This window comes from Sardina pilchardus, chromosome 10 (genome assembly GCF_963854185.1).
Source record: "Sardina pilchardus chromosome 10, fSarPil1.1, whole genome shotgun sequence".
In the NCBI taxonomy this organism is placed as follows: Eukaryota; Metazoa; Chordata; class Actinopteri; order Clupeiformes; family Clupeidae; genus Sardina; species Sardina pilchardus.
In genome coordinates this window covers 9,078,743-9,089,497 of record NC_085003.1, presented here as the reverse complement: position 1 = coordinate 9,089,497, position 10,755 = coordinate 9,078,743, and the positions used below count along the sequence as shown (strand labels likewise).

Here is a 10,755-nt window from a genome sequence, read left to right as displayed (position 1 = left end):
TAGAAATACAGCGCAGACTCCCCAGACAAATGTTCAATCTCAAAAGACTGAGCTTGGTGATAGCCAAGCTACGAACTCCAATGTTTTTGTAATGTATTCATTAATTGTTCCCTGAACATATTCAATGATTTGTTGATGGTTGACGTTATTGTCCAATGTTTTTTTATTATTATTATTTTAATACTATCATCTCCTACCATCGTCTATCTCATTTCTCAAATTAGAGGTGGATAAACTGTGTTTATTTGAATTTAGCCTCACTACAGCCTTGATCTGAACTCCAATCTGTACTTGTTTTCATGGTTTACATTAAAAGATTAAGTAGAATTTCAGTGGCCTATGTTCTTCCAAGTCCTAAAGTTGAAACTAATCAAAATGAGCAAGTTTGTTCAACTTTCTGATAATTTAAACTTTTAAGTTAAGTTTAATTAAAAGAATTGGTTGATGCTAAATTAAATATTTTATGTTGATATTAATGAATCCAAGTAAGCTGAGCTTAATTTTATTAATTACTGCAAACTCAACGAGTTGATGTTTCTTCAACTTAAAAAAGACTTGTTGAACACTCTCAAAATTCGCTAGTGGAGACTAATTAAAAAAGTTAAGTTTCTTTGACTTAGCAAAACCAAGTTACCATTACTTAAATTTTTTTGTGTAATCTGTTTCACCAAATTTTTTGAGTTCAACTAACTTGTCGGGTTTTACAGTGAAGGAGAAAAATGATCCTGATGAACCACAGCAAACATGTGCATTATTACTATTATCATTATTATCGAATGCATATTTCAACAACACAGGATTTAACTGTTTAGTTCACACGTATTTGCTCGTGACGTTTACAAAAACGTCTTTGCGTCATGAAAACACGCCCTGGCACGCAGACCAGAGCTATCGAAACCGAAGCAGAAGACTGCAGCCTTGACAGCTGTTGTGGTGATGTAATGTTGCCCCTTTGGTGACTACGGATGGCGGTGTGTGCCAGGCTCTGCGGAGTGGGGCAGTCACGGAGGTGTCGGAGACGACAGAGGCCAAGTCATCAGGATCAAAGTGACTCTGATTTGGATATGGACGAGGAAGAAGAGGAAAGAATTGTCGGTAAACTGAAAGCCGAAGCAGGGAATGGCTGCCAGGACAGCCAGGGTGCTGCAAGGCCTATGCTGGATCTTGACGCGACAACTGCGCTGTGCAGCGCAAATGTCAACAGACTTGGATATGGGGAAGCCAATTCTGCTGGTCGACTCAAGCCACAATCGTTGTTGGATCTTCCTCCAGAGCTTCTCGTTGAGATCTTCTCGTCTTTACCCGGCACTGCGCTACCAAATCTTGCTCTTGTATGCAAGAAATTTAGGCAAATACTCAACACGGAGACCATTTGGAGAAGGAGATGCACGAAGGGTAAATTAGGCTTAGCGATCAGGCTAGTTCACATTTTGTAATGTAATTGGAAACATAGGCCTAAGAGACGCATATACGCAGGCTATTGGTGAAATATATAGACTATGCCGTGGGCAGGTTTGTGCGGCTGCCAGGCGCGTTTGACCTTTGGATTTTGCAGTTATCGATGACCAAAGACAACGTTTTTGTCTTATATCTTAGCTTTTATACGTTAAATTGGTGTTGTAAACTCGACATTGAGTGTTTCCCCTCATAACCATTTGCATGAACACACCGTTATATTTGTGTAACGTAAGATCTACCGATGCGTGCAAGTCTTGGCATGATCAGAACAGGTCTGACTTGCACAACACTGGCGGGGCTGTGACATCTCAAATGCATTTGCAACAAATTTGTGTTGTAGATGTCTAGAGTTATTCGTAAAATTCACTTAGTAGCTATGTGGCAAACACACATAAACAATATGTGCTTTGTGTACAGGCCTAGATCAGCTGCTTCTGTAGCCTACAGGGTTATGAGCCTCGATTTAGATGACATCGAGGAAAACTGAGGCACAGTGGGTGGAGTGTGTACAGCTGTCCTGTATGTGGACAAAGGTGATACCATTAAATGAAAGGATTGTCCAGTAATAAGACTAATGTACTGTAGTTCTGGCATAGCCTATTGTAACAAAATTGTTAGAGATAGGGTTCTGAACATCATGCATGGGAATAGTCTGGCATTTGGTTTGAAAATATGCATATGACTCATATTAATTTCAATACACCAGATTATGGTGAATGTGTGCCAATGTTAGATATTTGTGGTTGACAATGTTTTCTGCATGCAGAGTTTGGAATGAAGGAGGACCTACGCAAGATGGAGCTGGTGGGTGTGTCCAGCCGTGAGCTTTATGTCAAGCGTAAGTACACTTATGGCAGGCAGCCAACACATTTGCACTGAACGGTTTACAGGTCGTGAGCATCCTACACTTGTGCTCTACCACTGTTTTACAATTAAGATGGTATTTTTTTTTGGTTTGAATTAACATAGTTGATTGGTGGTTTTAATCATCCAGGCACATTGATAAAGGCTACATCACTCTTGTGTTGTTTATGCTTGATTGAGCTACACACTGGAGAAATGATGAGAATTATAGTGCAGTGGGCTAGGCCATGTGGGGGTAGGTTTTAGTCACTTGCTAATGGGAGGCTGTCGGTAGAACAGCTGTAGAACCTGTTCAGCAGGGTTTGAAGCAAACAATGCAAAACCTTTTGTTACGGACAATGGGAGTACTGGACAGTGTATTTTTTTTGTTACAACATGATCTGGTTGTTCTTATTAGTTATAACACTGTTGTTACAGCAATCCATTCCTTTTGTCATACCCAGATAACGGCAGTCCTGTACCATTCAGTATTCTGACTGACCAGGTGTCCTGTTCACTGTCCTTTCCTGTGATCTCTCAGTTCTCCATCTCTCACCATTCAGCATTTGGTTCTCACTCACATCACATCCCAGCACACTGCACACAGCACACCAAACTCTCCCCTGCCCTGCCCCAAGTGACCCGTGCACCTGTGTCCTCTCCTCCTGTGGTGCACTCACCCCGTGACGTGTACCTGTGCAGGTGTGTCGCCACGCGTGAAGTCCGGCCGGTTTATGAAGCTGCTCCCTGATTACGAGCACATGGATTATCGGGATGTTTACACGCACTGTATGTACAGCACACGCCTCAGTGCGCTGCATGGGTGTGGCTTTCTCTCAAGCTTTTCTTCGCACACTGAAGACAAGTTGGTCTCTGTAGTTGTGATTTGTGCTGTTTGCTTTTCAGTCTCTCTCACATTATCCATTATAATGACTTGATTATGAAAATAGTGGGATATGGACTTCTTTCATGTTTTAGCTAGCGACTGTGGGAAAGATTTTTGACTGCTTGCTGTCCTGTATCAACTAATTCCTCTGCCCTGATTTGTTGTTAACTTAGCTGTTGTCATACAAGTATTTCTATTAAAATGAATTCTTTGCCCTGCAACCATGAATAGCTAAACACCTTTGACATAGCCATTAGTTCTGTCGATTAAAGGCGATCTTCAGCAACATAGTTATTGATATTTACAGGATTTGTAGAAACAAGCCATCCACCACCAACCATTGGGTCTGCATGAACATACTATAAAAAATAACGAATCATACATTACAGGAGGCATTTATGTTACCAGGATTTTAGCAGTTGAACTCGTGTTATCGAATGGCCTCCCTATGACCTAGTAAGCCAAAGAGATTTAGAAATGCCTTGTTCACAATGTCTTCCTTCCCCTTTTTCTTTTGTTCTACCTTGTTTTGCAGTGCTGTACCCATACAGACACATCTTAGGGCTCTGGCAGCCAGACATCGGCCCGTACGGTGGACTGCTCAATGTAGTGGTATGTTAATACGCCAGTTACGAATCAGTGCATGAGTAAGGCCTGACGTTTTATTGGGGCAGTAGTGTTCGGGGTGACATTCCTCCCTTCTCTGCCCAGGTGGACGGGCTTTTTATCATCGGATGGATGTACCTGCCTCCTCACGACCCTCGCGTGGAGGACCCCATGAGACGAAGGCCCCTGTTCCGCATCCACATGTGGGAGAGCAGCCGGGCCAGTGTGGAGTGCATGTACGGTCACAAGGGGCCCCACAAAGGGGACATACAGGTGGGTGGCAGAGGAGCGGTGGTGGCACGGTGACTCCCCCGTGCACATCATTTACGCTACACGCGTCGAAGAGATGTGTCATTTGTGTCATGTGTTAAAGCAGAACTATGCAAGATTTTTTAGCTTAACTTGCTTAACTAATCAGCTTCAGAGTCATTGGAATGGTTATTTGACTTATTCTATTATTATTACGGGTTGAATGACAGCTGTCACGCTTCCCCCTATCGCCTCTGAGGGGAAAAACCACGCATGCAAGTTTTGTGCCACCGGGTCAGTGGCACTTCCTGCACTTCGTAACAGAAAGTCTCCAGCCTCGCGATCATGCTCATGAAAAGGCAGACTGACCGATCGGGGAGTTTTGTAAAAATATACACGCTAAAGCTTTAGGGGAAGCTCTGCAGAGAAATCTGCAAGCATCAAACGAGTGAAAACGAACAGCAAAACCGGCGACGAAATTGCCAATTGGTCATATCAGTCATCATCGCTGCATTTTTTACAGAACCGTGGTCTTATGGACATCAAATGTTTAGTATGTAGACATTTGGAGACACTCACCCTTCAGCCAGCGTGTATCTGTTTTTGTTTTCAGATTGTGAAAAAAGATGAGTTTTCCACTAAATGCAATCAGACTGATCACCATCGCATGCCTGGAGGACGCCAAGAGGTGAGAATCTCCCTTAATTTGAGATTTTAGATAGAATTTTAGATCCTAAGAGATACGAGCATTGAGAATAGCCGTATGGCTGAAACGTCTGCTCACCCAGTAAAAGAGTTTTTTTCTTCAGCATAGACTTTGTCTATATTTTACAGAGTGCTAACCCTGACTACCTTTTCCTGATATCTTTTGGTTTAACGCACCTGACTAAAAATAATTTCATCAAGAGCGCAACAGTATCCCACCTTCTGAGATCCTAAGAGATTACAGAGAAATTTGAGCGCAAGCATGAATTACAGTTTTGAGTGAAAGCTTACTTCAGCTCACAACATAAAATTAGCTTGGTAACCAGATTTTTCACTGACATGTGACAAATTAGTAGAATGTAGGTGGTCTAGTTTAGCACATTTTGAAGGATCAATTCTCCAATTCTATTTTAAGGAGCCTTACGCCTGTGAGCATTTTCATTCGCTGTCATGAAGGCAGTCTTTATTTTTGTTGTGTAACACATTTTTTGACCTGGGGGCCAATCTAGGGGACCGTTATATACAGTCTAATATACCTACAGATGGACATGGTATAGCCTCAGATCTGGAGCATACTTTAACAGACAAATATGTACAAATACTGCACCAGCCCACAAATTAATTAATTTAACATTAATCTTGTGAAGGTATTGTAATCTGCATTCCAGATATGGAATATAAGTAGATGGTGTGGAATTTCTCTAGAGATGTTTTTATATTTATTTATTTGTTAAGGTTACTTACTGACGGCTCATGCTGTAGTATAAGTAGAGGAGGCCTTTCCTGGGGTCTTTGGTTAGCGTATACAAATGCCTTCTTGACATTCTTGTCAGTGTGCTAGGGAGGAAGAGGAGGAGGAGGAATGCTGTGCTGCTCATGTCCTGACAACAGTCGAGATGTGTTGCTGCAGCTGGCAAAAAAATCCTGAACTGCCATTTTCAGACAATGGTAGAGTTGCCAGAAAGCTAGTGCAGACTGCAAGGACCACAGTTTAGCCAAAGCAACAGCACTGTCTTTGGGTGTTTTCACAAGGCTTCTAAACAAACTCAGATCGATGACTCAGTATTTTCGGTGCGTACTGTATGTGAACACACCAACTGAACTCAGACCCATATAAAGCAAACCGAACTGAGACCACCTCGGAATATCTTTTCATCCAAGTTATTGGCCTCTGACAATGTAGAAATCAGCAAAATTTGGATTACGTTGCTCCCCATTTTTCATGATGCTTCTATTATCTCTCTGATTACACGGCTACTTGTCCAAACGAAAAAATAAACTCCACATGATATGACTTTAGGCTACATTTATTTGTTACAGTTTCATCGTGGCTTTTGCTGAGAAACAAATAGTTTGCAACACAAGTTGAACTTGAATCAAACATTCTTTAGAACACAGCTGATCAAACGTCTGCTTTAACTTTTGAATGAAGATCCATTGCAAGAAGTGACCGGACTACTTGGAGAGTGATATGAAAGACGTAAATAAGAAACCCAAAACCCATTTTACTTGACAGAGGTCTGTTTATACTTAACAACGGTCTGTTATCGAGAAATATCAGCCCTCCGAACGTTGGGAAGGCTCATTCAAGTGAATGGAGCATTCTGCAGCATTTTGAAGAGCCATGTTATAATTCATAAATAATATACTGTGTATTTATGAAACAAACCACCTCACCAGTCATGACTTAACCAATCATGACTAATGATCATCATTTGAACCTGATAATGAATGATGATGAAAATACATAACTAAACCAGAGCAACTGCATGTACAAAAAGTGCTGAGTCATTGGCCTGGGGTTGTTGAAGGCTGAAAGGGACCAAGCGTGAAAACACCCTATTTGATTGAAAACACTTTTATTCATTTGCGGTTGTCAAGTGGTTTTCTATTCGCCCTGCATGCTGGCTGATGATACATCATAAATCACCACATAGGGAAAATACCCAGACAAATGGGCTCTGCCATTTTATCAGCATGTGTTGAAATTCCCTTGATAAATAACTGTTTGAAGTACCCAATACCAAAGCTAAGGTGATTCATATCCAAGGTGTACTTTGTACTGTGTCATTTGTACAGGGAAAGTACTGTCAATCTCAATGGTTAAACTCAGCTGTGCATATTATGTGTATAGGTGTCTGTGTATGTATGTGAATGTTTGGGTACATATTACCGTTGAAACCCACAGGAGTTTAGGACCTGGCTGGAGGAGGAGTGGGGGCGGACGCTGGAGGATATCTTTCATGAGCACATGCAAGAGCTGATTCTCATGAAGTTCATCTACACCAGCCAGTATGAGTGAGTTAACTAGATTTAATAGTGTTCGCTAGTCAACACCAGTGGGTTAACCAGGCGGTTTCCAGAAAAGAAAAGAATATTGCCACCAGCAGATTTGAAAAAAAAAAAATACCACAAAGTATTTAGCTGGAAATATGTCACAAGTCTAATGACCAGTGTAAAGAGGAGTCTGTTCTCTTTGTCATGTTATGATGAGAGGATGGTTTTTCATCAACATAATTTGTCTCTGTTTTTTTTTTTTTTCAGTAATTGCCTAACATACCGGCGCATATACCTGCCGCCACACCTGCCGTCGGACCTGCTGCCTCCTGGCCTCTTCAAGGGCACTTATGGGAGCCATGGGCTGGAGATCATCATGCTGAGTTTCCACGGGGCCTGTGCCAAAGCCACCAAACTCACGGTGAGCCACGTTCCTCTCTCTTGTGCTAATCCAGTCTGCCTCAGCAGTGTAGCACCTGCCGAAGTATTGATGTGGTGTTGAGTTAGTGTTGCCATCTGGGTCCGATTATATCTGAGGGTGTTTGATGAGGGATTACAGCAGGTTATAATTAGAGTATATACAGTATGTCAGGCAGTTTCTTTCCCTGGCTCTGACTTTGAGCTTGAGCTTTGATACTTTGAGGCTCCCGGGTGAAATGGTCAGTGATGAATGAGGCCTGTGTTACAGGGGGACCCCAATGTGCCTGCGGGCCAGCTGACCTTGGTGGTGCACCTGAACCGGCCAGTGCGTCTGCCCGACCTGGAGCGCCAGTGCAGTGGGGACGAGATCTCGCGGCTGGTGCTGGGCCTCCATGAGGAGGTGCAGCAGGAGGCGCAGGCCGAGGAGGCCCCGGGGGACGGGCCCGAGGAGAGCCCTGCTCCGGGCGCCCAAGGAGACGAGGCAATGGCGGTGACCGTGACTGCAGAGGCACCCAGTGCGGAGCCCGCCTCTGCCTCCTCCTCCTCCTCCTCCTCCTCCTCCTCCTCCTCAACCTCAGGAGCAGGCAGAGCTGCTGCGGAGGCTCAGCCCTTCGTCCTGCCGCTCGGCGTGATCGCCCGCAACGAGGAGTACCCCCGGTCCTGCCGAATGTGGTGAGGCTCGTCCTCCAAGCACTTTCACACACACATTCTAAGTTGTGTGTGCCGAGTGTTTGTTCGCAGGGACAGTCCTAATTCATTTGTGCTTCTGTGTCTTTTGTGCAGTTTTTACGGGACGGGCCTCATAGCGGGACACGGCTTCACCAGTCCGGAGCGCACGCCCGGTCTGTTCGTCCTGTTTGATGACAACCGCTTCGGCTTCATCTGGCTGGAGCTGAAGTCCTTTAGTTTGTACAGTCGCCTGACCGACCCACTGGCTCACGCTGTGGCCCCAAACATGGAGCGCTTTGAAGCCATGCTTCAAAACATGCAGTCCTGGACATCCTAATGGCCACCCTCTCCTCAGACACTCCTCCGGGCTTCTATCCCTACATAACAACACACGGCCAACACACCTACACTTGCCTTTACTGCTATCATATTCTGACATACACACACATGCGTTCAAACACAGACACACATGCACAAACACACACACACTCATCCACACAACCTGAAACCTCCCAGTAGGCACAGCCCACACCCACGCCACTTCACAAAGGATATCTCTATAGCAGCATGGCCACACAGGATGTACTATACCAAGGCTTTCTTATCAGCTTTTTATTAATTTATTTTTGTAAACTGGAGACAATGATGGTGACATCACATCCATGGACTCTGGAGAATAAAAAGACTATGTGTGCCTCTAATTCATGTTATAATTATATTCAACTCAAGGAAGTAGTTAAGTCTGTGGATAAATAATGCTGTTGAAACTGTCCTGTTCTGCACAGAATATTGTTGGGAGTCTTTGAGATCAATTAATCAAAATATGTTTAATCTAAATTCACTTATTACAAGTTCTTTGGCAGTATAATAAATTAACTAAGACTCTCTTACAGCTGTATGTTATGCTTAACTTAAGTTTTTACTCTTCCACTTCTCTGTTTGTCTGATTGTCATTATATTACATATTCTTTCTTTCACTTGGTATGAGTTGTTACACTGAAGACTGAAGACTAGTGCCCTCCTCCACTGGAATGGTCCTCAGCAGCTGTCCGTAGTATGCTGTACCCCACTGCGGATCATCTTGACTTGAAACTTGATCAATATTCACCTGCTCTGACCTCAGATAAATAAAGTTAAAACACATGGGACGGCTGGGATACAATTTAACGTTTTGAAAACTACTAATGTTGAAGCAAAAGTGATATTTTTTTCCACGAAACTTAACTCATACATTTATTTGTTTTAGGTTTTTCCCATCCATTTTGAAACTTTGCCTTCAAAACATACAGATTTTGTTACTATTCAAATGAATGACCCCAGAAGCACCCTGTCGCTAAAGTCAGCCTGCTCAGTATGAATGTCATGTATGGCAAAGCATTTCAGTAGCTGTTGTTAACTTCCTATAATCTGACAACAATTTCAATGCATGAATATTACCATGTTTTTTTTTCTGAGGAATTATACTTGACATGTTATGTAGAACATTTCCAGGCATTTTGATTATTGAGATGATTTGGAAGAAAATGTCTGCGCTTATTTTTGATTAAAGCTGCTTTATGTGATGTAGTAATAATTCTGGCCACTTTAGCTGTGGGTGTGAACCTATGATGCAACTTTAATGCAATATTAAATCCCCAACACCACATTCTAAACCACAATGAAAATAGTCTGGCAAGTAATCCATCCAAGAGGGTCTGAAGGCAGGGTCATTAAGGTACAAGAGAGATCACAGGATATGACAGATAGGATGTAAATGGGCGCCACCCTCTGGTGAGATGGTTACATAAAACAAGTAAGCCACAGGAGCACCGGAATGGTTCTGGGTGATTTCTAGTGTGTGTGTGTCTGTGTCTCTCTCTCTCTCTCTCTCTCTCTCTCTCTCTCTCTCTCTCTCTCTCTCTCTCTCTCTCTCTCTCTCTCTCTCTCTCTCTCTCTCTCTCTCTCTCTCTCTCACTCACACTCACACACACACACACACACACACACACAGTGTACATGCTCTGCCACACACACACACACACACACACACACACACACACACACTATGTGAATGAAGATGTGCAAAGATTGACAGACACAAACCTAGGCTCCTTAGTTCTTTCCATATCTTGAGTGTCCTATATGCCCATGTGTAGTCAGTTATGGGTTACTCATCTGGAGGACTTCCCATACAGCACTTTATCTAATGTGATCATATGTGATGGAAGAGAGAAAAAGACATAAAAACATCATTTTTGAGAATATGGTGTCCTTTAAATGTTACATGACTACTGTCTTTGTTGGGAAATTCATTTATTTTGAATGTATGTCTAAAACGCCTTTCTGGTGAGGGTCAGAAACAGTATTTATATTTTCAATTATTTGCAAGCAGACTCAAAGACAAGGTCATGAGCAGCTCTGGGTGTTCTGTTTCCACTTTGATTAATACCACAATTGTTCATGTGGAACAATTGAATGTCCGTCCTTTGTGTTTTAGCCTTTCATTTATAATCCAGCTTTCAACTGCAGTTGATTTCTAGGTTGATGTTCTTTATTATATTGTTCTATATGATTGATTTGTATTATATTTGTTGTACTTTTTGATGTCTGTTATTTATCCATGTATATTAGACATTTATGTTGTTACTAATCTGCACATTGCC

At 42.6% G+C, this 10,755-nt stretch overlaps 1 protein-coding gene across 3 annotated transcripts; it reads left to right on the top strand.

The window, feature by feature from the left end:
• Positions 1 to 906: 906 nt before the first annotated feature.
• On the top strand, positions 907 to 9,675 carry fbxo31 (F-box protein 31). 3 transcript variants are annotated; one of them, XM_062546968.1, is made up of 10 exons: positions 907 to 1,395; positions 2,225 to 2,296; positions 3,004 to 3,090; positions 3,723 to 3,799; positions 3,899 to 4,066; positions 4,656 to 4,730; positions 6,936 to 7,045; positions 7,292 to 7,445; positions 7,713 to 8,116; positions 8,228 to 9,675. In XM_062546968.1, exons 1-10 carry the CDS (start codon positions 966 to 968, stop codon positions 8,448 to 8,450), a joined length of 1,800 nt encoding a protein of 599 aa, XP_062402952.1. In that variant the 5' UTR covers positions 907 to 965; the 3' UTR covers positions 8,451 to 9,675. The 3 variants fall into 3 exon arrangements, with proteins under 3 accessions (XP_062402952.1, XP_062402954.1, XP_062402955.1); XM_062546970.1 differs by lacking the exon at positions 3,004 to 3,090; XM_062546971.1 differs by lacking the exon at positions 907 to 1,395 and having other exon boundaries at positions 2,843 to 3,090.
• The last annotated feature ends 1,080 nt before the right edge of the window (positions 9,676 to 10,755 follow it).

Excerpts from the sequence above, each read along its gene's own strand:
- fbxo31 (XM_062546968.1), top strand. The coding sequence starts at position 966 with ATGGCGGTGTGTGCCAGGCTCTGCGGAGTGGGGCAGTCACGGAGGTGT. Across the intron at positions 4,731-6,935 it reads TGCCTGGAGGACGCCAAGAG|GAGTTTAGGACCTGGCTGGA; the intron begins GTGAGAATCTCC and ends TGAAACCCACAG. Across the intron at positions 7,046-7,291 it reads ATCTACACCAGCCAGTATGA|TAATTGCCTAACATACCGGC; the intron begins GTGAGTTAACTA and ends TTTTTTTTTCAG.